We start from the raw sequence: 27,457 nt of genomic DNA on the forward strand, positions 1-27,457 counted from the left end.
GGTCTTGACACGCTCCAATACAGTCAATGTGATGCATCAGGCGCCGTATGTTTCCGTCATATGATGGATTCTGCACTACTGTTTTCTTCCATAGAACAGAACAGAACATAACACATGGCAGAGGTGTGAAAGTAGCCTAAATGGGGCTAATTTACCAACATGTGTGAAAATGATCTAATTCTCTGAATTTTATTAAACAAAGGAGATAAGTAAAAACTCAAGAGTCATGCAAGACAGTTGTAATGCATCATAAGCTTGTAAAATGAAATATTAGCAAAGATTAGGGATACATAAAATAATACAGACATGTGGAACAAACGTTACTGCTCATGTATATGTATGTAAGAATAATTGTAATATGCTCAGGTCACTATCTTCCAATTAGTTAGTTTATATACCTCAGCTACAGTAAAACTTTTGTCACTGGGGTATATTTCCAGATCTACCTTAAGTACAGTCGTCTGCCTTGATCACATTACCTGTGGCGTGTTGCCAGCAAAAAAAAACGCAAGAGAAGATCACTGAGCAATACATTAACAGAGATGCACCACAAGCATCAAGAAGCAACAGTTTAAAGCATTATCAGGAAAATGTGCTTCTAAACGGAATTCTAGCATTGGAAAGAAACTGCTTCCCTTGTTTATCACCTGCAGCGTTCACCCATGCATTGGTATTAGTATCTATAACAATGAGTGAAAAAGATTCTATATCCAGCCAGGATATCCCGATTGTACTACGTGCCCTGGGGACATTGGCTCTGGCAGCTGTCACAGCTGTAGCCATCAGATGGTTTATTTCATGTGACAAAGCGGAAAAGGATAAAGGCAAGTCAACGTTCCAGGGCAACCAAGAACCAACAGATGATGGACAATCACCAAGGTATGATCCTAAGGCAGATGAAGAAATCCTGGAAAATAATACAAAGGAACCTCAGGTTAGTGATGAACAAGGAATTACATTTTCGGGATTTGATTGCTTTTCCGGTGACATTTTGAAAAGTTCTACAGACACATCTTGTCCAAATATTGTTGATATCAAAGAAGATCGGCAATGTCTGACTGATCACCAAGGACTGTTAGGTGACTTAACACCTCTATCCTGCAAACTGGACAATGTGGAGGAAGCCCAAAGTGGTTTGCACAATTTAGAAGGAGCAATTGTCAGTATTTCAGGAGTACTTAGTGAAACTGTGGATGATAAAACAAATTACACACAGAAAGAAGTATTTTCTAGCTGCTTCACACAGACATGTGATAAGAAATCTTATGAAAGTTCACAGGAGCAGCAGCTCAACACTAGAACAAGTTCACTCAATGGTGAGTGCGCTGATGTTATGAATGTAGAGTGCCAGGGGTATAAAAGCCATCCTACTGGTGATGACAACATGGTGTCTGAATTATGTTTAAAGCACAAGATTGTAAATGTGAGTTTGGATGAAGACCTATTTAATAAGGATACCTGTGAAATGAATGGAAATTTATATTGTGACTCTGATATAAACATTGAAAATCATGCCAATCCCTGTGTTGAGAAGAATGACAACATGTCCCGTTCAGCTAGCGGCATGAATCTAGAAGACTATACCAAGGAACATATCAATAAAAGAGAAAACCCTGTGAATACATATGCCCTGGGCCTTCCTCCATCACAGGAGAGCACAAATATATTCATAGGGGCTTGTAGTTTACCTTCTCATGAAGTTCTTACAAGATGTCATAATACTGAACAGCAGACAATCTATACAACATTCAACATGCAGGATATACCTCACACTATAGATGTAATACAAGAGGCTAAACAGACCACCAAAACCTTATCTAGTGAAAACACTGTAATTACAAATACAGTTTATAAAGGTGAAAAATTATATTTTAAACACAAGAATCACATTACATGCGCACAGCAATCCACTATGGAGCACACGATCTGTGTGACTTCTGAAGACATACTAGAAGAAGCAAATGAAAATATGAACTTTTCCAGTATTAGATCCTTTCCAGCTTCTACACATATTTCTGAAGAGCACCTGGCTGTTCAAGAGAAAAATGGGAAATCATTTTCATCAGTCCATAATAATCCTAATGGAAAACTTGATGGTCAGATTGCTGATGGTTCCCAAAACCCTATGGAGTTGCTATACTTACCTAAAGCTGGTGCAATGGATGGAAGGAAAATCAAAAACACAATTTCTCATCATGCTAACCATGTACTGCAATGGAATACTACAACTGTGCATAATTCTACAGAATTTATTGATCTGATGTACCCACTGGATTTTCAAGCACCTGAAAATTCAATTACTCCTCTTATCGAAAAAAATGAAGGCCTAATCGATAGAGAAGACACTACATCACTTTTAACGGAGAAATCTATTTCTATGTGTACAGAAAGAGAATACAATAATTTGGATGCTGATGTGGAAAATTCATTTGAAAGTTCTACATGTCACAATATGACACATAATGAACCTGCATGGAGCACTAAGTCAAGGAATATGGTATATCATCCTTCCATTCTCAACACTTTCAAGTCAACAGTGGTCTCCAAGAGTGAGACTCAAAGTGTCCAAGCAATGAGTAGTGAAAAAAATAATGATGTCATCTACAGCTTGCACACACATGATGCTAACTTACTTACCGTGGACAAAAACAAGTTCTGCACAGTCATCACTAAGGGATATTTCAGTAGGTATGATAAACAAGACTACAACACTTCTGAGTACTTTTCCACAAAATATAAACCAGACGAGTTATTTGGTATACATGAAACATCTAGCTCTTCCATACCCCTGTCAAACTTTATGCAAAATGCTGAGACACGTGTAGAAGAATCTTCCTGTAGGAGCTCATTCTCCTGCAATGATAGCCATACTGTGTCAAGTGTTATGATGGACCTGTCCAAGAGTGAGCTAAAATGTCAAGACACTATGCAAGCAATAAAGAAAGACGATCATCTTTTCAAAGAAAACCTGAATGTACGTATGATGGAGGAAACAACTGACTCTGCTGATTCCTTAAAGTCTCCAGCTCAAAATCTTGGACAGGGTAATCTTGATTACATGGACTCCATTTCCAGTGATCCATGTTCTGGACAAGTCTCTATTACATCTTTCTCAACAAGTGCTTATCATAATGAGGAACAAGATAAATCATTACAAAGTCGATATAAAAAAGGATCGGATACAGTAGAATCTGATCTTCAATCATTTTCCAGGGAAAAAATAATGTCCACTATTGCAGAAACTTCAGAGCTCATTTTACCAGAATACCAATCAGTGTTCACATCTCAAAGGAAGAAGCCCCTAATGACTAAGAGCTGTGATAACATATATTCTGGGCCTTCAAGCCATGAATCAGCAATGAAAAACAAAGCACAGAGCATGCTATGTTTACTTACAGAATATTACACTACAAAACTACATTCCTTGGAGAAAGGACCACTTGAAGAAGTAGCAAGAGGATGTTTCATTCGTATTCCAAAGGGATTTCAGAATATACATGAAGGTGTAAGGTTTCAGCTAACTCTGGGGAACTGCCTGGAATTGTTAAAGTTAGCCAGAAAAAATGGTGTGCCTGAACTTCTGAAGGCCATCTACACACTAATCAGTGACAACTACTTAAATGTGCTGAAGAACTCTGCTATTTATGGCCAGTTAACAGGTTTGGAAAGAGAGAAAATCCTCCAGTTGAGAATGAGAGGAAAATTGTCTCTTTGCATAATTGAAACACAAAGTATATTTGGCTTAAACAAAAATATCAGCCGCTCAGAGGACATAGGTCCAGACCAACCTAAAGACCAGCTTTACTCACTAGACATGGACTCAAATCAATGGACAAGAGTCACTAATATTCCTGAGGAAGCCTGCCTTAAAGGCTGTAGTATCTGCTCTATGCAGAACTATCTATTCATTGCAGGAGGCATCCAAAAGACCGAAAGAGGCTTATGTTCCAACAAACTATTTTGTTATAACCCTCTAACTGACATCTGGACACAACTCACACCAATGAACCAAGCAAGGTCCCAGCTGAAGCTTGTCCCACTTGATGGCTACCTTTACGCCATTGGGGGAGAATGCTTGCACACAATGGAAAGATATGATCCAAGATCAAACAAATGGACCTTTGTAGCATCCCTCCCCAAGGGCTCCTTTGCTGTGGCCCATGAGGCTGCAGCCTGTGGAGGAGAACTTTATATATCAGGCGGACATTTATTCTACAGGCTATTAAAATACAATCCTGTTCGAGATCTGTGGGAAGAATGTCCTTTCAATGCCAGCAAGGGCCGTTCTTGTGACATGGTAGCAGTTGGCCATATCCTTTATAGATTTGACATGCACAAGGACTCCACTGTTCATATTTTCAAGTATAACACCACTGCCAAAGTGTGGTCTGAATATACAACTACTTTTCCAAATAGCAAAGTTCCTTTTAGATGTGCAGTTTTGGATGGTACCATCTATTGTTTAAACCGGGAGATGACTGCACGTTTTTCACTGGAGGAGGAAAAAGCAATGTTTGAGTCAACTCTGTTCAACAAAGTTCCCACTAAGGGGGTAGGCTACCCTTGTCCTGTGGTGTTAAGCCTACAAGGGTCATTGTCTCAAACATCTGTGTAAATAGTGGATACATCTGTCTAATAGTTCAGTGTATAGTTTTTGGGCTCATATACAGTAAATAATCCTAAATTAGCTTCATATTCAATTCCATTCTATGTCCAAAAAAAATGGGGGTAATTTATTATTAGCTATAGACCAATTTTTTGGTGTATATATGTCGCAGATTCAGTCGCAAAGGGTATTTTTTCCACTTCACGACAGGTCTAAAAAAAAATGGGAAGGGGCCCATCTCATTTATCATTTTCCTGTTTTAGGTATAGAAAATTATCCTAATCTACGCCAGCAAGGGAGCTGGTGTAGAGGCAGACGACTCTACATAAATTAGGCGCATCATGCGCCAGTTCAAGGGGTATACAAACCGGCATCTAAAACACCTGTCTTAATAAATGATCCCATATGTGTTCTTTAGGGATTTTCTTTCATGAGATGTGCTCCCATTTTTATAATTTAAAATTCATAAAATATTCCCAGAGAAAGTTGTGTCCTCTAAGAGCCCTTAGACCAAGGGCAGTGAGGGTACCCAATCCATGGTTCTTACACATACCTGAGTCGGTAGTAAGCACTTGCATAGGGTTGTGTTGTGTGTTCATATGAACATAATTAGCCTGATAATCTGCCTGTGTAAAAGGGTTTTGAGTGAAAGAGTCTACTCCAGAACCTTGACCAGTCATCTTTGAAAATGTAATTCATCATAATGCTGATTACACAGCCTAAAGGCCCTTTTACATTGGCAGAAAATGGGCCAGATAATCGCTAACAAACATTTGTAGGAATGCTCATTAGAGATTATCTGCTGGTGTAAAGGAACCACTGATTGCCCGATGACTGAGCTAAACAATTGTTTATCAGGTAATATGATTGTTTGTGTGGTCACCAAAATCATTGTTTGCCTGCAGTAGACTGTACCATCTAAACAGCCTCTGCTGCCGGGAAACAAATATATATATATATATATATATATACACTCACCTAAAGAATTATTAGGAACACCATACTAATACGGTGTTGGACCCCCTTTTGCCTTCAGAACTGCCTTAATTCTACGTGGCATTGATTCAACAAGGTGCTGATAGCATTCTTTAGAAATGTTGGCCCATATTGATAGGATAGCATCTTGCAGTTGATGGAGATTTGAGGGATGCACATCCAGAGCACGAAGCTCCCGTTCCACCACATCCCAAAGATGCTCTATTGGGTTGAGATCTGGTGACTGTGGGGGCCATTTTAGTACAGTGAACTCATTGTCATGTTCAAGAAACCAATTTGAAATGATTCGAGCTTTGTGACATGGTGCATTATCCTGCTGGAAGTAGCCATCAGAGGATGGGAACATGGTGGTCATGAAGGGATGGACATGGTCAGAAACAATGCTCAGGTAGCCCGTGGCATTTAAACGATGCCCAATTGGCACTAAGGGGCCTAAAGTGTGCCCAGAAAACATCCCCCACACCATTACACCACCACCACCAGCCTGCACAGTGGTAACAAGGCATGATGGATACATGTTCTCATTCTGTTTACGCCAAATTCGGACTCTACCATTTGAATGTCTTAACAGAAATCGAGACTCATCAGACCAGGCAACATTTTTCCAGTCTTCAACAGTCCAATTTTGGTGAGCTCGTGCAAATTGTAGCCTCTTTTTCCTATTTGTAGTGGAGATGAGTGGTACCCGGTGGGGTCTTCTGCTGTTGTAGCCCATCCGCCTCAAGGTTGTGCGTGTTGTGGCTTCACAAATGCTTTGCTGCATACCTCGGTTGTAACGAGTGGTTATTTCAGTCAACGTTGCTCTTCTATCAGCTTGAATCAGTCGGCCCATTCTCCTTTGACCTCTAGCATCCACAAGGCATTTTTGCCCACAGGACTGCCGCATACTGGATGTTTTTCCCTTTTCACACATTCTTTGTAAACCCTAGAAATGGTTGTGCGTGAAAATCCCAGTAACTGAGCAGATTGTGAAATACTCCAACCGGCCCGTCTGGCACCAACAACCATGCCACGCTCAAAATTGCTTAAATCACCTTTCTTTCCCATTCTGACATTCAGTTTGGAGTTCAGGAGATTGTCTTGACCAGGACCACACCCCTAAATGCATTGAAGCAACTGCCATGTGATTGGTTGACTAGATAATTGCATTAATGAGAAATAGAACAGGTGTTCCTAATAATTCTTTAGGTGAGTGTGTATATATATATATATATATATATATATATATATACACACACACACACTATATATATATATATACACACACACACACACATATATATAGTGTGTGTGTGTATATATTATATGTGAACAGTGTGTATATATAGTGTGTGTAGGTGTGTGGGGCCCAATTTATGTGAACAGCCCCGGGCCCATGGTACACTTAATCTGCCCCTGCCGCATGCCGCCGCAGCCCAGACTTCATGTAATGGTGTATGCCTGTTCCGTACTCTGGGGAAGCCCACCCTGGCAATGCACACAATTTTCACGGTGTGCATTGCTGTAGTGGGTGGTCCTAGAACACTGAACAGGCACCCACCATACTGCCACAGTTCCCTTAATGTCCTGACGTTATCCAGTGTCAGGAAGTTCCTGTGTGGCGCTCCAAGCTGGCCCCACCTCCTTCCTCATGCGCTGCTGCTACTGGAAGAGGAGAACATGTGCAATGCGGCAAAAGAGGGGAGAAGAGGAGGGGACGGCATCTTCTTAGACCTAGCCCCCCAGCCAAAGTGTTGAAGTGGCATCCGAGATCCCTAAGGGCCAAGCCAAGTAATTGTAAGTTTTCATGTAGAATATGTTTGTTATACACATATAGCATACACTGTGCCACACAATATACAGTATACCTCTACACTGTGTAGGGGTTTTACTGTTTATTGTACAGCATGGCGCAGTGGTTATATTGGCCGGCATGACGTAACCTCCATACATTTGCTGTACAGTATACAGTATAATCCTTGCACCACACTATACAATGTACATTATAATCCATACACCATGCCATACAATATACAGTATTGTTCATTCACCATGCTGTACAGTATACATTATAATCCTTGCACCATGCTGTATAATATACATTATAATCCATGCACCATGCTGTACAGTATACATTATAATCCCTCCACCATGCTGTACAGTATACATTATAATCCTTGCACCATGCTGTATAATATACATTATAATCCCTGCACCATGCTGTACAATATACATTATAATCCCTCCACCATGCTGTACAGTATAATCCATACACCATGCCGTTCAATATACAGCAGGGGTGGCCAACCTTACGGACACAAAGAGCCAGGAAAAAAAAACGTATGACTACCAGGAGCCACAAGCTATACATCGCGCTGTTGTGATTTTTTTTTATGTTGCGGCATTCACCGGATAGGAAATCATTTTAAATATTTAATAGTTCACACTTTTTCGGGCATGGCGATATGTAATATGTTTATTTTTATTAGGGGGCTAGAACCCTTGTCCTATGCATAGTACACACAGCAGCAGGGAGCTTACCATGGCAGCCAGGGCTTCAGTAGCGTCCTGGCTGCCATGGTAACAGGTCAGAGCCCCAGGATTACACTGCTGGGGCTCCGATCGGAACTGCCACCAATGAAGAGGGGGGAGGGGACCCTGTGGCTACTGCCACCGATGATACTAATACTTGTGGGGGGGCACTGTGCCACCATTGGTTAGAATTTATAATACTGGGGGGCGCACTGTGCCACCAATAAATGTAATTAACACATTAATTCAAGAGGCAGCGGGTGCCGGCGGCGGTATCACATACCCAGCCTCAATAACAGGGCATGCGATCCGCCGAACCGCGGCAATTAACCCCTTAGGTGCAGCCCCTGTAGGGTTAATTTCCGCAGTTCGGCGGAAGCATGCCCTGTTATTGAGACCGGGTGCCGGGTATGTGATACCGCTGCCGGCACCCGCTGCCTCCTATTCATTGGTGGTGCAGTGGCAACCCCTTCTCCTCTCTGCTATCTCCCCATTGGTGGCATCGGCAGCCGCGTCACAGTGGAGACGGAGGGACTCCCCCCTTCTCCACTGTGCTAGTGAAGAGAACATGGTAGGTGCTGAGAGCGGCGCATGCCATGTTCTCTGGTAGGCTGCACATCTGCTTCCCATCTCCACTGCAAGAGCCGCACTTGAAGCGGCAAAGAGCCGCATGCGGCTCGAGAGCCGCAGGTTTGCCACCGCTGATATACAGTATAGTTCATACACCATGCCATACAATATAAAGTATAGTTCAGACACCATGCTGTACAATATACAGTATTGTGTTTATTGTACGGCATGGTGTATGAATTATACTGTATATTGTACGGCATGGTGTATGAATTATAATGTATATTATACAGCATGGTGCAGGGATTATAATGTATATTATACGGCATGGTGTAGGGATTATGCTGTATACTGTAAAGTATGATGTATGAACTATACTGTATATTGTACGGCATGGTGTATGGATTATAGTGTACCTCGTATTGCATGGTGTAGGGGTCATAATGTATATTGTACAGCACGGTGTATGAACTATACTGTATATTGTACAGCATGGTGTATGAACCATACTGTATATTGTACGGCATGGGGCAGGGATTATACTATATATTACACAGCTTGGTGCAGGGATTATACTGTATTGTACCGGATGGTGCAGGGGTTACACTGTATGCTCTTTGATGTGACAATTATCTTAGGTTTTCCTATCGCCCACCTTTGATGGCGCTGTGCCCAGCTCTGAGCCGAAGCCGCTCAGCAGCTGCCAAGGCTTAGAGGGTATACTGGTTATCACCCATCTGCACCCTTAATGCAGACGGCCAGAAATTAATTTATAACTTCTAGTAGAAATAATAAAGAAATGGCTCAACATAGAGCCATAAGACTAGATGCTCCAGAATCGTTATAACATGGGGAATGCATGTAGCTATTAACACAGGCATGACAGGAGAGGTGACAGATCCTCTTTGAACACCAACATGTTTGGGGTCATTTACTAAAGACAGGTGTTTTAAGAAAGTGGCAAGAGCGGCATGAAAACTCAAAAAGGCACAAATATTCTTGCAAAATGCATTTGCACAAAAATGTGTGACTTTCATACACTTTTTGTATAAGAACCCCATTATCTGTAGACCAGTCGTCCATTGTGAATATGAATTATTTTTTTTAACTTTTATTTATTTGGAGTTGTAATATCGTTGTAGATGTTTTTTTATGTGTTTATTACACTATACTGTAGCTAATGGTAATAATACTGTCACCTGTGTCTACAGATGTTCAATGCAATGGGACTATATTACTCAGAAGGTATCAATGTGCACATGATATCTACAACTTGATAGTTTCAGTTTATTGTTACTGTATTCAAATAAAGTCTCATGACGTAAGACACGCAGATCCACAGAAAAAGCAAACATGCTGACATTCAAGAAACATCTCTCTTTTGCTCTCCTCTTTTTACATTGCTGTTTAAAGGATAACTGTCATATTTTTTTTATTTGCTAGTTTATTAGAGCTAGGCATGTATACCTGAGTTAGTCTGTCAATGATTGCCAAAAGATCTGTAATTACCTTATAATAACAGCTTTCATTTATGTCTCCTGTCCCTTTCCACTGCTCCCTAAAATGACCATTGCTATGGCTCATATGTCTCCGGCTAGGAAGACAGAGGGGCGGTCCTTCTCACTGCATGCCAGCATTAGGCTTCAGAGTGAGGAGGCGTGTCTCTCAGTAATCCAATCTGACTGGCTGGCAGGAAGCTGCTGGCTACAGCAAGTTTGTATGTGACCTGAGGTAATGCAATTTTGGCCTCAGAGAACTGGCAGAGGAGCCATCTTGAGAAGATCCTCATAATGTAGGATTAAAAACAGCCGTAACTAAGGGGAAAACTCAAGGAAAACAGTGGTAAGTGAAGAAACTAAAGATTACTTTATGCATAATGCTTCTGCAGCAGTAACATATGCTAAAAATAATTTTTTGGATGAAAATATGACAGTGATCCTTTAAGGACCCATTCACACAACTGTATTTTTGATCTGCATCTGACCCGCATTTTTCATTTCAATTGGGCTGCTAAAATGCAGACAGTATACCGTATGTTGTCCCCATCTTCTATGTCCTTTGCTGCATTGAGGACAAGAATAGACATTGTTACAATGGGATATATATAGAAAAAATAGTGGCTCAACCAACCTAAGAAATAATGGTTCGGTGCACTCCCCACCCACCGTCGACAAATAAAGTAAAAAATGAAATGATTGGGGGGCACTCTACTATTCGATACTGTATGGAATTATAAATGGACCGTTTTTATGAAACAAATAGAATTTATGATATGAGTAAGGATCGTTAACTTAAGATCCGAAACGCGTCGATTTTGCATCTGTCTTGTCTTGTATGGATTTTACTGCATCGAATAAAGAATATCATTTTATCAGAAGCTGGACAATTTTACTTTTTATACATGCAGCCAATAGCAGGCCACGACGGGGACCAGCCTCCCTAGCGTCACCCGTGATGGGGAGATGCAGCGGCAGCCATGCAGGGATCCGGAGGGATGTGGGTGCCGCGGAGCTGGTAAGTATGCTCTAGAGCAGGGGCCCGGGCCCGGGCATTCTGGGGGTCATTATAGGGATTGAATAACCCCTTTAATAGGAACATGCATGTGTTCTGAACACACACAGAGTGGGCCCCAAGAATAATTTCCTCTGATGCGACGTTGGTTAAAGAGGTTTTCTGGTACTTAGATATTGATGGCCTATCCTCAGGATACAGTAGGTCATAAATGTTAGATGGGATGGAGCACAAGCATGGGGTTCCTTCCTCTGTGTAGTGGCTGTGCTGGAGTACTGCAGCTCAGCTCTCATTCAAGTGAATCAGAGCTGAGCTGCAGTATGACGGCACGGGAAACTACACAATGGGGCAGAGTCTTCCTTCCACTGTTTAGTGTCCAGAACCAGTGGCAACGCGAAACAGCTTTTCAGTGGGAGTGCCAGATGTCGAACCTGAACAGATCTGATATTAATGAACTATCTTGGGGATAAACCATCAATATCTAAGTCCCAGAAGACTCCATTAGGCCTCATGCACGCGGTCGTTGAACGGGCAACATCTATGCAGATTCTGCAGATGGATCCAGACCGATTTAACTTGAATGGGTTGGTTGGCCATCTGCACTGCAAAAAAGTAGCTCATGCACTAATTTTTTTGCGGTGCGGAGGCATGGACAGAAACCCCGCGGAAGCACCACGGAGTACTTCCGTGGGGGTTCTGTCCTTGTTCTGTTCCGTACTGGACCTTCTGAGACCTTAAAGGATTCAGATTTGTAGGTAAAGTGGAATGGAATGGAATTTTAAAATGATTGTCATTAGCAATATAAGGTGCAGATTTATACGAAAGGTTCATACTGGCCTGCAAGATAATGTCCTCTAAGAAAGGAGTTGCAGGAGAAAAAAATATAGTCTTATGATGCAGTTTTGGAAGCCAAAATCAGGAGTGGATCATCAAAGGAGAGAAAGTATAAAAAAACAGATACAACTTCTCATCTTTTTTAATTCACTCCTAAATTTAGCTTTCAAAACTGCATGAAGAAACTTGACCGTGTAGCCTTAGGCCCGTTTCAGATAAGATCTAGCAAACTCAAGCTAATTTATAAACATTTTTAAAACGGTTTTAAATGGATGGAGACCATGTGTGCTCCATTTTTTTCTGCAGACCTATTCATTTCAATGAGTGAGTCTTAGGCTACTTTCACAGTGGCGTTTTTGCTGGATTCGGCGGGGTTCAGCAAAAACGCTTCCGTTACTGATAATACAATACTGTTCAGTTCAGTTCAGTTTTGTCCTCATTGACAATGAATAGGGACAAAAATGAAACATTTTTTCCGGTATTGAGCCCATATCTCAATACCGGAAAATATTAACGCTAGTGTGAAAGTAGCTTTACGTGAAAATCAAAAACTGTCTGTGCAGAAAATGACCCACATAGATGTGCCCGTTCAATTTAAAGGGTCACTTTTTAGTCCAGGTGCTGGCTGTTCTAAACCCGAAAAGCATCAGGATGGAAACATCGCTCATGTGAAAACAGCCTTATAGTTCTATGACTAGTACTTTATTGTTGCAATGGTGAGAAAGCTAAGTTACATTTCTAGCTTAGTTTTACTAGATACTAAAATCACATGAGGAAATGGTATAAAATAATTGTGCAAATTTGTTCTAGCAGCATATGCATAATGTTTTTCTGATGTCATATGTTTAATGAGGGTAGATTTATCACACTGTTATGTACTTGAACTTCATTTGTAATTGATGGTAGGGCAACAGAAAATAAAGACAATGGGGGCAGTAGAACTGGCTTAGTTGCATATAGCAACCAATCAGATTCCACCTTTCATTTTCTAAAGGAGCTATCAGAAATTAAAGGTGAAATCTGATTGGTTGCTATAGGCAACTAAGCCAGTCCTACTTTACACCAGTTTGATAAATCTCCCCTAATGTACTTTGGAAAGAGTTTCACTATACAACGATAGTTTTTAGATTAGAGGCCTAATGTGCAGGATCCTCTTTCCGTTTGTTTTATTGTCAAAAGACTGTTTTTGTTTGAGTCATTTTGTATATTTACTGTGTAAATAAAGGTATTGTACTGTACTTGTTTTTTTATCATCATAGTCATCATCCTTGTGATAATTCTCTATTACGCTACATGACGCTAGTTCAATTGAGAACATTATAGGCTTTTACTGCCACCTTGTGGTTGTTAGGGCTCATTAAGGCAGTACAAAAAAAAAACCTGTTTAACAAAACATGAGGTTGATTCTAAATACACCATACCTATGGAATAAAGGCCCTCAAAGTTTTTCAGTTTGTACTTGTTAAGTTCTCCATCAGTGGGTTAGATACCTCTCTGTGTGATTTTAAAGGAATAGCAGCCATGCACAGTACTGTATAAAAGGCCGGTGTGGAAAAATACTGCAATGTAAGAATGCTTTCAAAAACAGAAGTGCTAATAGTAGTGTTGAGAGAAGAGAAGCATTCAAAGTGGAATTTGATCCGAAGTTTAGGAAAACTTTGTTTCACAAAGAATCCGAATTTCCTTGCACGTCATGGTAATGAATCAGTTTTTCTTAAAATGGCGGCTGCACTTGTTACAAAGTGAAAGTAAGAAGCCCAGGAATGCAAGATCACCCATAATGCCGTGCAGCCAGCCGATCCGCATGTAACCAGCCCTATAACATCATCCCGTGCGGTCTCCACCATTGTGCTGTGAGCTGAGCACAGGGAGAGATGTGGCAACCGCTCATGCGCTAGGGACAGTGTTACTGCAATAATCCACTGGCCATGTTTGATCCATCCACCAAGTTCAGCATCTGGTTTTAACCCTAATAATTTTAAAAGCCAAATACCATTGGGTTCAAAGTAGGGAGGGATCCTGGATCTTATGGAGGGATCCACATGGGATTATGGTCATCCCTGTTGTAGATCCCTCAATTTTATTGCTTTGAGAAAGGTTTTCCCCCGTCAATGCTGTGTACCATCTCTTGTACCATCACACAGAAGGACAGGAACGGCTGCATATATGCTCCGGCAACCCCGATCCACACTGGGGGAGTTGGAGCATACCCGGATGCCCACGGCATCTGAAGGGATAAAAAGCCATGACCAGCATAACCGCCGGTCGTGGACGTTAGTGCCGGGTGTCTGCTCTTTAAAACAGACACCTGGCGGACACAAGGCTGGCTGCAGGCGCCAGTGTAAATTTACTGTCGGCGGTCGGGAATGGGTTAACTTCCAAGCCTTTACACAAACACGGGGCAACCAAGTGGGAATAATATGATTAGGCATGGTGGCCTTGGTATACCTTATTTATAGTAATTTATGCCAAATGAATTAGGCACAAATCTAATTTCTTGGTGACCTTTGACAAATCGGCTGAGTCAAATTTTTCAAAACTTTGCTCATCTGTAGTTAATAATTTTTTTTTATGAATTAAAAAAATGCAAAGTGAATGAATAAAAGAGAAATCAAATCAATATTTGGTGTGACCACCCCTTGCACACAGTTTTGGAAGGAACTCGGCAGGAGGTTGTTTTAAACATCTTGGAGAACTAACCACAGATTTTTGTGGATGTAGGCTTGCTCAAATCCTTCTGTCTCTTCATATAATCCTAGACAGACTTGATGTTGAGATCAAGACTCTGTGGGGACCAGATCATCACTTTCAGGACTCCTTGTTCTTCTTTACACTGAAGATAGTTCTTATTCTTAAGGAAATTGGCTGTATGTTTGGGTTTGTTGTCCTGCTGCAGAATACATTTGGAGCCAATCAGATGCCTTCCTGATGGTACTGTATGTTAGATAAATAATCATCCTGTATTTCTCAACATAAAACAGTACTACTTTTAAAGCATTCTTACTTTGCAGCATCTTTCCATCTTTTCTGCCTAAAACTTTTGCACGGTACTGTATATATAGTTTGTGTTAATTTATAAACAAAATGTTATGAACAAAGTGTTCCAAGCTGGGATCCCCAGCGATCCGATCACCAATAACCTTCCATGAGACTGCCCAGCAAGTGTTCAATTCCCATACAGCACCACCTCATGGGAAGTGAAGCTTTAGATGTTACCTTAAAAATAGGTTTGCCAACAGGACAATCCCTTTCAAAAAGTTACAATTTGCAGTATGGAGACTCAGAAGCTCATTTTATATGTTTTTACACTGCCATGTTCTAAAAATGTAAAAGAAAATCTTGAGGTCTCTTGAGGAGCCTACAACCAAATATTGTCATATAAGGTTTGAGGACAACAAAGAGCATGTTCAGGATTTCAAGGAAGAGGAGGCACAAATACAGTAAATTTCCACTGTCACCTGCAGAAATAAATGCAGCTCACACACTAGATTCGTTCTTTATTAAGAGGAAATGTTGCGCTGAGCTAGTATCAAGCTGAATGTATTTGGTTGACCACTGTAGTTCTATGATGTCTTCTTGGTTTCATCTAACATCTCTTTCCACTTCTTCTCTATTTCTTCTCTGCACTGCAAGAAACTTTCCTCCAGTCTTCTTACTTGGTCAACCAGGGCAGGATCCCTCTGTGTCGCTACCATTTCATACACCATCCATGTAGTTTTAACTAATGACAAAGACAATACATGTATTAAAGTTACACATATAAGCTAACAGGTATGACACAAAAATGTGAATTTATTTTAGTAGCTTATATGGCACCAACATATTTTGCAGTGCGTACAGAGATTGTTATCAGTCAGTGTCTGTGGATCTCACAATCAAATTTCCCTATCTCAACCATGCACACATAACCCAATTCCATAGCAAGCCAATTTAACCTATTGGTATGAATTTTGCCATGTGAAGGGAAACCAGAATTCCCAGAGGAAACTAATGCAAACATGGGAGAACATACCACCACCAAAAACCATATTCCAGAAGAAGCAACACTCCAAAATGTCCAAGTAAGGGTCCATTCACACGTCCGCAATTTCGTTCCGCATTTTGCGGAACGGAATTGCGGACCCATTCATTTCTATGGGGCAGCACGATGTGCTGCCCGGATCCGGAATTGCGGATCCGCACTTCCGGGTCCGCAATTCCGATCCCGAAAATTATAGAACATGTCCTATTCTTGTCCACAATTGCGGACAAGAAAAGGCCTTTTCTATTAAGTGCTGGCGATGTGCGGAACGCAAAATGCGGAACGCACATCGCCGATGTCCGTGTTTTGCGGATCCGCAAAACACACACGGACCTGTGAATGCACCCTTAATGTGTTTTTTTTTTTTTTTTTTTTCAATATACAAGCCTCATTTCAGTCTCTCAATGAAACCATATATTCATACTTGCATGTACTACTACTACTTCTTCTTCTTCTGGAAAATAGCAGGTTTGGAGGCCAGCCTTCTGAAGCTCTGCATTCACAATTGAGATACATTTGAGTTTATTTGTCAATATCTATGTAGATTCTGTCCTTGGTCAGATTTGAATGCAGGACCCCAGTGGTGCAAGGAAACAGTGCTACCCATTGAGCCACTGTGTTGTACATATAGGTTTGCTAGATAAGAGAAAATACAATGCCCAAAAGACTGGATCCATTGCATTATAGGGGTTGTCTTAAAAACCTTGTTGTCAAATATACTATTAGGAAATTCTGAGTTAAAAGGGCTGTCCCACAAAAAATATTCTACACTTTTCAAACCAGCACCTGGATCTGAATACTTTTATAACTGCATGCAATAAAAAATTAAGTATAGCTGTTCAGTTATTCAATGGAATCTACCTTATAGCACCACCTGCTGTTTGTTCATTTTCTAATTTTCCTGTCCACCTCACCGATATGGACACACATGCTCAGTTCCATCCTTCAACTGTAAACAGCTTCTGCAGAAAGGACATCCCCCCAGCAGCTCTGAGCTGCAGTAGATTTCATTCTGGCATATGGACAGCCGCAATATGTGCCTAGTTTATGGCGAAGCCTGCGCCTCGTCATAAATTAGTCGCATCCTCTCGCAGCACAGGAGATTTAAAAGACTGACGTAAAACGCCAGTCTTTGATTAATCTCCCCTGTGTGTTTATTATCTTGCACATAACAGCAATGACATTAGTTATATAGTTAATATGGTTGAAACAAGACATAAGTCCATGAAGTTCAACCAAGGGATAGGTGGGGACGTGAATCCCAGAAGGAAGTGAGACTTTAATGTCATTTACTTTGAAGAATTAGTCTAAACCCTTTTTAAAACGGTCCACTGTTCCTGGAGATTATTACTACCAAGATGCATAACTTTACATTTATCCACATTGAACCTCATTTGCCAAGTTGATGCCCAATCACTAGTGTTGAGCGCGAATATTCGAATATTAATCGCGAATATCGCAACTTCGCTAATTCGCGAATATTTCGAATATAGTGCTATATATTCGCTATATTCGTAATTTTTTAACATCTGAAAACATGATTCCTCCCTGCTTCTTTCTTGTGGGTCAATGAGTCATTGGCCCACAAGCAACTTAAGCAGGAAGGAATCATGTATATGGAAAAGAAATGACGAATATTCTAAAAAACGAATATATAGCAATATAGTGAATATATTCGTTATTTAGAATATTCGTCTTTTTTTTTCCAATGTGTACTGTTATTCCACTATGGCATACTGCTCCCCGACAAGCGTCCCCGCCACCATGGGAATGCCTGTGGGTTAGAATATACCATCAGATCAGAGTTTTCCCTGAGATCGTGAAAACTCAGATCCGATGGTATATTCTAACCCACAGGCGTTCCCATGGTGACGGGGATGCTTGTCGGGGAGCAGTATGCCAAAGTGGAATAACAGTACACATTGGAAAAAAAAAAAGAATATTCTAAATAACGAATATATTCGCTATATTGCTATAACTTCGTTTTTTAGAATATTCGTCATATTCTAAAACAAGAATATATAGCAATATAGCGAAACTTCTGTCCTTCGTAAACCCATGTTGGTTATCACTTATCACATTGCTTATCATTGTCAGTATGTCACAATGTCTTGTATGTATGGACCTGAGCGTCACTGCAATGTTTACATGCAGTGGCACTAAGCACATTGGGCGATTGATAGAGGGCATTATTTTTTTAAATATGTAATGGGAAAATATTCATTTTTTTATGCATGACAGGACTAGATTTAAAAAAAGGACACCCCCTTTAATGCCATTTCTTTTTATATAAACAGTAGTACAGATGCTATTAGTTTGTTATAAACTGGGACATGAACCCATAATTTGAATAGACCCCCTTTCCTTGCCCAGGTACGCTATTACTGGCTAATCCATCTGTAGGATACCACCTGTACTATCGCCCATATAGGGCCAAGATGAACTTCCGCCAAGTTCGAAAGTTTTAGAGTTACAGTAGGAATCAGTACTTGTGCAGTGTAGCTCTGTAGTAGTCCTACAACAATGTAAGCCCTGCCTCTCTTGCTTTCAGCACTCATGACATGTCTGTTTCGATAAATAAATAAAATGAATATGAAATAAAGGAGGGAAAGTGTGAGAGCATGAACTTCCTATCTTAACAGGAAATTTCAAGCTGTTGTGTATATTTAGAGGGGAGTTCATAATTCTTAAAGTCTTGTGATTACAGCAGCATTGGCAAGTAATCTCTGCAGTGTGAAAGGAGAAGCAGGAGAAGTGACAAATGTAATATGAGTTAGCAGATTGGAGAAGGGGGGAGGGGGGTACTGGTTCTCCTATAGGAGACCAGCTGTGTACGGAGACTTAGTGGCAAACAGGTAAGAGAACGTCTCACTAGCGCCACCTTTTGGAAGTGGCTCCCTATGAGTCAAGTCCAACAAGCCTTGAGACATGACAAGGTAAAATAGCCAAGCCGATATCTATCCACAGACAGCTGTTTTGGGGTGTTTGCCACCCATCAGTATGGAACAGGATTCTGTTTGGATGAGTGAGATGCTTTGGATGCAGCTTAGGGGGGATTCTGGCTCTCCTTAAGGAGGCCAGCTGTATATGTAGACTCAGTGGCAATGTTCCATGGGAAAATAAAATGCAAAGAGTTATATCCCAGGGAAAGAGAACTGTTGCTTCAGGAAGTGGCTCCCTATGAGACAAAGTCTGACTTTTTAACAAGCTGGGATATGGCAAGGGAAAATATCTAGTCAAATATCCATCTATGATTTGGGTTGCTTGCACGTCTTCAGTACGGAGTAGGAGTTTGGCTACCAGAGATAGGGGTCATCATCACCTGCTTTTTTTTTTTTGCTTTTTTAAATACAAAGTGAAAAACAACACAGATTATAATAGAAAAGACAACTAATGCAAGATAGGCATCAAGGGGAATAGTAAACTATCCTATGAGAGAGAGCAAAATCCTGCATAAATTATGAATATCACAATAGATTCAGGAATAATATAGAAAAAATAAAACTATAACTTCCCCCCCTCCTCCCCAATTGGCTGTCGTCACTACAGCTCTATCAAATGCAGCTGTAATTACGATAATAATTGTGTCTTCACAGTCACACGTGCCGCTCTCCGTTTCTTTTCCATATCCTCATAAATTTTAATTTGTCGAAGGTACTGGATCCATTCATTTAACGAGGGTGGGGAGACAGACCCCCAGTAATTAATTAAGATACCTTTTGCCGCCATCAACCCCCTCATCCAGATCTGTCTGACCCGGACCGGTATTACCGTATCTGAAGCAAAATATCCCAACATTACCGTCAACATCCCGGGGTTATATGTCGAAGAGGACTCCTTTTTTAGGGCTACAAAAACCTGTTCCCAGTACCATTTTAATTTGCTGCAGTTCCAAAGTAAATGGCCAAAATCCGCATTCACACATACACATTTAGGATAGCAGCAATCTCGGCCTTTATTTTGAGAAAATTTCGCTTGGGTTTTTGGCGTATAGTACAATCGGTGCAAGATCTTAAATTGAATTAATCTGTGCATTAGAAATTGTGGCCTTTCTTACATTTCTATAAATACTGGTCCATTGTAGTGGGGGGCAATGCAACTCTTGCTCCCATTTACTTGGGATTTTAAATACAGTTATGCTTGCCAATGCCATTTGAAGTTTACAGTATAAGCTGGCTATCTTAACCCTCTCATCTGTCTGGGAATAACAATAATCAAAAAATACATTCTCCCGTGGAAAAATATAACCTTTATTGCTAGAGGCCCCATATACGTGTTTTAGACGTGCATACATAAACAAATCTAATGATGTACTATCAGTGAAATTAAATTCCAAAAAGGATTTAAAATGTCCTAAAGAAAAAAGATGACTCACATTGACAACCCCCTTACGGAGCCAATAAATAAAATCTGTGATTTTGAAAAATTCCACCAGATTCCTGTTCTTCCACAGAGGGGTGAAGGCAAAAGGGTAGGAGACTTTAGGAATCCTCTTGAGCTTATTCCAAACCCTCTGTAGGGTACAGGGTATCAATAGGAACTTCCTCAATCCCAAATAACCAGATTCCAAACATGTGAAAATATTCTCTATTGGTTTATCCATAACCTGAGTTAAGTATTGTGCAAGTAAACTCTCTTTAAAATTACAACATCGCTGAATCTGTGCACATAAATAATATCCTTGAAAAAATGGAAGTGATAACCCGCCCTCCGATTCCGACAGCCATAGATATCTTTGTTTTATACGCACCCTCTTCCTTCCCCATATTAGATCGTTAATAAGAGTCTCTAATCTATGGAAAAAGATATCCTCGATCCAAACAGGGGAAGCACACATCGGGTACATCACCATAGGCAGAATGATAATTTTAACCAATGCTATTCGATCAGTCTGTGCCAGTATCAATTTCTGCCAAGCGCATATTTTGGACTTAACTTTATTCAAAACCGGGGCCAAATTAAGGTCATAGAACCTATTTATGGGGACCCCAATCTTAACCTCCAAGTAGTCCAAGGTTTCATTGGGGGCAAGAACCCGAACTCCACTCCCATCATCTACGGCCTTGCGGTTCAGCGGGAGGAGCGATGACTTGGTCCAATTAATCAAATAGCCCGATAATTTACCGAAATCATCTATTGCTTCCATCACATAGGGAAGGATCTGCCATCCCTGATCCAGAAACAGAATAGAGGCATAGAGGCTTATTTTATCGCTCACTCCTGCCACCCCAAAGCCGTCTATGCGGTTATCTGATCGGATCCTACAGGCCAATGGTTCAATAAATAGGGCAAAAAGGAGGGGAGAAAGGGGGCATCCCTGTCTCATCCCTCGCCGCATCGTAACAGGGGAAGAACTAATGCCATTAGTGTTAATACAAGCTGATGGCTGATCATATAGCATTTGGGTCATTTCTATGAATGCATTCCCCAAACCGAAATGCGACATAGTGGACCACAGAAAAGACCACTCCATCCTGTCAAACGCCTTAGCGGCGTCTAGAGACAGGACGGAGTGGTCTATACTACCCCCAACAGAGAGATTCAGAAACACCCTATAAAGACTCATCTGTATTTGCCGGCCCGGAATGAATCCTGTCTGGTTGGGATGTACCAGAGAGGCTATGACCCTCTTCAGGCGATTAGCCACAATTTTTGCAAAGATTTTATATTCTGTGTTTAAGAGCGATATGGGTCTATATGACCCCATATCGCATATATCTTTATTCTTTTTCAACACCAAGGTGATCACTGCCTCTCTAAATGATGGAGGTAAAGAACCAGATAAACAGGATTGGGAGGAGCGATTTGGCGTGGTACCTATAGAGTTCAAACGGGAGACCGTCCGGGCCAGGGGATGAATTGTATTTCAACATTGGAAGTATCAATCGCAACTCATCCAGAAGAATGGGACGATCCAGCATTTCCCTATCCTGTGGGTCTAACTGGGGGAGCCCCAAGTGTTGTAAGTATTGATCCATGTCATCCTGACTAGGAATAGGGTCAGACTGATAAAGAGAGGAATAGTACTTCACAAATTTTTCTCTGATCATCTCTGGGGACCTCACCCAATTACCCTTTGAACCCCTAATCTCCCTTATGCTAGTAGCCTCTCTCTGATTGGCAACTAACCGAGCCAAAAACTTCCCCATTTTGCCCGATTCACAGAAACGGTTTTGACCTTGAAAAAGGAGCTTGTGTTGAGCTTTACTATACTGAAGTGTCTTAAGCTGTGAATTGGCCTCCTTTAACTGGGTTATATATTGCTCATTATAATGGGCAACTAATGCATCCTGTAAGCTCCTGATTGTCTCTGTAAGCTGTTGCTCCCTTCGGCGTAATTCAAATCTATACCTATTAATTTTAGTAAAATATACTCCCCTTATATGGGCCTTCAATGCATCCCACACATAGTGTATATGTGTAGAGCCTACATTAAAGCCCCAGAATTCCTGTATATCTAGATCAATTCGATGTTGCTCCCCTATCACATCGAACCAATGCGAATTCAGTTTAAAGATTCTACCTGGGGCTGGGAAGTCCACCTCTCTGAACGATATCAGGACTGGGGAATCATTTGAAATTCCATGGGGTTCATACTTCATTTTCACAATTAGATGACTCAAATCACGACTTGCAAAGGCCAAATCTATTTGGGACATTGACCCATAGGACTGGCTAAAGCAAGAGAAAATTATCCTATTGCCATAGAGGTGGCGCCAGATATCAACCAGCGCCAGCTCCTGGCAAATAGTACTCAAAGGGGAACCAGTCCGACCTCGGTCAGAGGAGATAGAAAAATGATCCAGCTCTGGGTCAGGAACAGAGTTAAAGTCTCCGGCTACTAATAGTGGACATTGATTTTTTGTGGCTATATATTTAGATAATAGAGAAAAGACAGTTGATTTATATGGTGGGGGAATATAAATAAACGCAAATATAATCTCCTGCCCGTTCCAGAAACCATGCAAGAAAACAAATCTCCCTTCCTTATCAATCATATTATCCACCGGTTAAAACTCCATCCCACGGTGAATATATATATACGCTGACCCCTCTTGCATAAGAGGAGAAGTAAGCGTGATATTCAAGGGAAGCTCATTTTCTTTTCAATGTATAGAGCCTATCTACTGATGCATGAGTTTCTAATAATATCACAATAGCCGGCAAATGACGAGCTACAAGATCAAACACCACCGTCCTCTTCACTCTGTCTCCCAACCCTCTCACATTCCAGAATAGAATATTACGTAGCATAAGCAATGTATAGATGAGAATCCCAGTCCCCCATCTAGGAGAGAGACACGTGGACTTAAAGAGCCAGTGACAACAGCCAATCCCTCCCTTATACCCACCCCCAAAAAACCCACTACATGGTTGATAAGGTATAACACATTACCCATCAACCTCTTTCAATCCACCAAACCTCCCCCCACCCATTTCCCCCCTTAGCCTCCCTCCTCCCCACATTTACATTCTCATTATAACCCCATCGAGTCCAGCCATTGAACAACATCCGCCTGTGCAGAAAAGAACCGAACAGAATCATTGTGTACCACCCTCAGTTTGGCTGGAAATAGCATTGAGTACTTAATATTGGCAGCGGCCAATCTTTTTTTAACATCAAGAAAAGATATTCTTTTAATTTGGGTCTCTCGCGAAAAACCTGGGTATATCGATATCAGATTACCATCAAAATAAGTGTCTAATACTTCTCTTTTACGTCTAAGTACCCAATCCCGGTCCTTCGAACATACCAGTTTCGCCAAAATTGGCCTAGGGGCGGCCCCTGGATGAGTTTTTTTTAAAGGGGATTCTATGGGCCCTTTCCACACAAAAGGTAGACGCATCATGATCTGGCCCTATATTTTCGACCAGCCATTTTTGAATAAAATTTGCATGATTATCTTGTTCTACCCCTTCTGGGAAACCCACCAGTCTCAAGTTGTATCTACGGGATCTATCCTCCAGATCTATCACTTTGCTTCTAAGGCCTCTTTCACACTTGCGTTGTTGGGATCCGGCATGCACTTCCGTTGCCGGAGGTGCCCACCGGATCCGGAAAAACGCAAGTGTACTGAAAGCATTTGAAGACGGAACCATCTTCCAAATGCTTTCAGTGTTACTATGGCACCCAGGATGCTATTAAAGTCCTGGTTGCCATAGTAGGAGCGGGGAGCGGGGGAGCGGTATACTTACAGTCCGTGCGGCTCCCGGGGCGCTCCAGAATGACGTCAGAGCGCCCCATGCGCATGGATGACGTGATCCATGCGATCACGTGATCCATGCGCTTGGGGCGCCCTGACGTCACTCTGGAGCGCCCGGGGAGCCGCACGGACGGTAAGTACACTGCTCCCCCGCTCCCCACTACACTTACCATGGCTGTCAGGACTTTAGCGTCCCGGCAGCCATGGTAACCACTCTGAAAAAGCTAAATGTCGGCTCCGGCAATGCGCCGAAACGACGTTTAGCTTAAGGCCGGATCCGGATCAATGCCTTCCAATGGGCATTAATTCCGGATCCGGCCTTGCGGCAAGTGTTCCGGATTTTTGGCCGGAGCAAAAAGCGCAGCATGCGGTATTTTCTCCGGCCAACAAACGTTCCGTTCCGGAACTGAAGACATCCTGATGCATCCTGAACGGATTTCTCTCCATTCAGAATGCATTAGGATAAGCCCCGACAACGGAACTCTATGCCGGAAGACAATAACGCAAGTGTGAAAGAGCCCTTAGCCAAAAGCGATCTTGATCTACCTCTTCTAATCTCTTTTTTAATAGACTGTTCTCTGAAGTAACAGAGATAACTGCAGATTCTAACTCCTTCACCCTCAGTCTCAGTTTTGTCATTTCTTCTCTAATTATCGTGACATCCCCTTGTACTACTGAGAGGGAAGAGGCCAACTCTGCAACTAAAGTGCTGGTGGAATTTACTACTCCCAATATATCAGAGAATTTTTTGTTAATACCATCTAAACCTTCACTCTGGGGCGTACTAGATTTAAACAGTACCCAATTCTGGCCGGCTCGTGTTAACCTCTCCCAACTCAGCCTGTGGGACAGATCTTTGCACACCTACCCTAGTTTTGGGTGGTGGTGACTTCAAAAATCTGTCTAATCTAGCCTGGGGGCTACCCCCTGAACCACCTTTCGGCGAGGGCGCCCCTCCAGATTTACGGTAATTAGGCAGCATTTTATTTTTTATTTTCCCTTTTCTTGTTTCTCTTTCCCCTCCCCTTTTTTTCTCCTTTTTTTTCTCTTTTCTTTTTTTCCTTTTTCCTTTTTAGGGAGACCTAATAGGTACACACTATACGTACAATTCCCAGGTACAGAGACTTATATTGGAGCCAGACAGTATAATATACCGAGGGATTTCCAATACCAGATCCACTAATAAGCCGGACCGGTCTGAGAAACACCCAGTATCAACTGTAAAGACCCCGACGGCCTATTCCGTGCTCATAGAAACATAGATATCCCCCACGCAGATATAGCATATATATATATATATATATATATATAAAAAGACCGGTAACTAGAGAAGATGGGTACATATAGTGGGGGAACATAGAGGCTGGATGCCTATAAGCTGAGAACATATAGAACAAAGAGCGTGTCAAAAACACTCCGGCGGCTATACAAGTTAAGATTGAAGCATGCAGGCGGAGGTCTCTGAGAATATATCAGGGCAAACAGATGTATCAAACTTTAAGTTAGTTATTTCCTCTCAGGCACCCCTGCAGTAGATCTGACCCCAGGACCTCAGCTTTTAAAAAACAAAGAGACCTGATTTTATCAGGGGACAAAAATCTAGGAGAGGACTTGCCCTTTAACCCCAAATGACAGTATGAATCGGCTTGCAAAAGATCATACAAACTGGAGCCGCTTTATATCCAGATATCTTGCTGGGTCATAGTTTGTCATATAGCTCCCATGTGGAAAAATAGGGTGCAAGCCTCCCTTTAGACCTCACGGCCCAGAATGCCCAGTCCATCCAAACGACAAACTTATCAGACCACCCACTGGATGCCCCCAGCGCAAGATGTTTTCCTGGGCACAAAACCATCCAGACACAGAATACGGGGAGGTAGAACAGGGCACCTGACAATCAGCGGGCGGCAATGGAGACCTCAACAAGCGATCATCTACGACCTCAGGCCCTCTCAAGCACGAAACAGAGGTCAGCAGGGTCAGGTCACCTAAGGCTCCACGGCATCCACAGAAGGCTCCGCCGGGGTCCGCAGCAGCACACCGCACTCCGGGGGGTAATGGCACATCAGCACCTGCTAGTCAAGACCGCGAGGCATCCACCATCTCCGGCCACAGGTGAGTTTCCGCCCAAGACCACAAACTCTACAGCGCACAGGACTCAGGCTCGATCCCAATCTCAGTCGCATACACTTTTGGCTGCTTCAATCCATAGCCTGCCGACTCCCCCCTGTCTTGATCCAGCCTAACAAGATGCACGCTGCGACAGAGAGGGTAGCGTCTCAGAACACCACAGCCACAGCTACTCCGACTATCAGTTCGACTTTTCTGCTATCCACAGAGCACGGCTGAACCCGGCGTTCCTCATCGAAGCGGGAGGCAGGGAGAGAGGGGGAAAGGACGGCAGGAGGAGGAGCGCGGCACGCACACCTACGTCATGCCGATACGTTACGCTGTCATCACCCGCTTTTAGCGGCACTATACCTATAATTACCTAATGTAATTTTATATGTTTTTTTTTTTTAGCCTAATACCCTAGCATGGATATCTTAGGGTATATCCACAGATCCACGAGAAAGCCATAGCAACATCCATAACAATTTGGTCTTTGACTTCCCCATTGAACGTATTGGAGAAAATACGCAACCAATCCATAACAGAAATTGCTCATAGCAGGTCAATTTCTGTGGATAAGATTTTTCAGATCTCTTCCACTCTGATTTTGATGTATCCCACAGCAGACTTTCCATCTGAAAATCTGGATGGAAAATCAACAGCTTTTCTGTTATTCTGAACCTACCTGATATCTTTTCCATTTGTTCCAGCATTCTTTCCATATCCTTGTCCAGGTCTTTCAATATCTTGGAAGCACCTTCACATGTCCGGTTGTTTGGGTTTGCTTCTGCCATCTAGTTAGGAAAATGTCGATTAAGATCATAGCAGGACATTCACACAACCGTATTTTTGGTCTGCATCCGATGCGGACCCATTCATTTCATGGGGGCTACAAAAGAAGTAGACAGCAAATTGCGTACCATTCCACGGCCCCACAAAAAAAAAAATAGAACATGTCCTAATCTTGTCTGTTTTGTGGACAAGAACAGGCATTTCCAGGGGCATAGCTAGAGGCTCATGGGCTCTGTTGCGAGAGTTCAGCTTGGGCCCCCTTCCCCCAGGGACAGGGAAGCATATATCCTTTGTGCTGCC

General features: G+C 41.9%; 2 protein-coding genes across 2 annotated transcripts; one reads left to right on the top strand and one right to left on the bottom strand.

Annotated features, from left to right (window-relative positions):
• The first annotated feature begins 554 nt into the window (after window positions 1-554).
• Window positions 555-4,910, top strand: LOC121005860. Its single transcript, XM_040438654.1, has one exon. It carries the CDS (start codon window positions 689-691, stop codon window positions 4,613-4,615), a length of 3,927 nt encoding a protein of 1,308 aa, XP_040294588.1. The 5' UTR covers window positions 555-688; the 3' UTR covers window positions 4,616-4,910.
• Window positions 4,911-15,591: 10,681 nt separating this feature from the next.
• Window positions 15,592-27,159, bottom strand: SYCE3 (synaptonemal complex central element protein 3). Its single transcript, XM_040438333.1, has 2 exons — window positions 27,051-27,159; window positions 15,592-15,749 (listed from the first exon to the last, which is right to left on the bottom strand). Exons 1-2 carry the CDS (start codon window positions 27,157-27,159, stop codon window positions 15,592-15,594), a joined length of 267 nt encoding a protein of 88 aa, XP_040294267.1.
• Window positions 27,160-27,457: the final 298 nt, after the last annotated feature.

This window comes from Bufo bufo, chromosome 6 (assembly GCF_905171765.1).
Source record: "Bufo bufo chromosome 6, aBufBuf1.1, whole genome shotgun sequence".
NCBI lineage: Eukaryota > Metazoa > Chordata > Amphibia > Anura > Bufonidae > Bufo > Bufo bufo.

Excerpts from the sequence above, each read along its gene's own strand:
- LOC121005860 (XM_040438654.1), top strand. The coding sequence starts at position 689 with ATGAGTGAAAAAGATTCTATATCCAGCCAGGATATCCCGATTGTACTA.
- SYCE3 (XM_040438333.1), bottom strand. The coding sequence starts at position 27,159 with ATGGCAGAAGCAAACCCAAACAACCGGACATGTGAAGGTGCTTCCAAG. Across the intron at positions 15,750-27,050 it reads ACAAATGGAAAAGATATCAG|TTAAAACTACATGGATGGTG; the intron begins GTAGGTTCAGAA and ends CTTTGTCATTAG.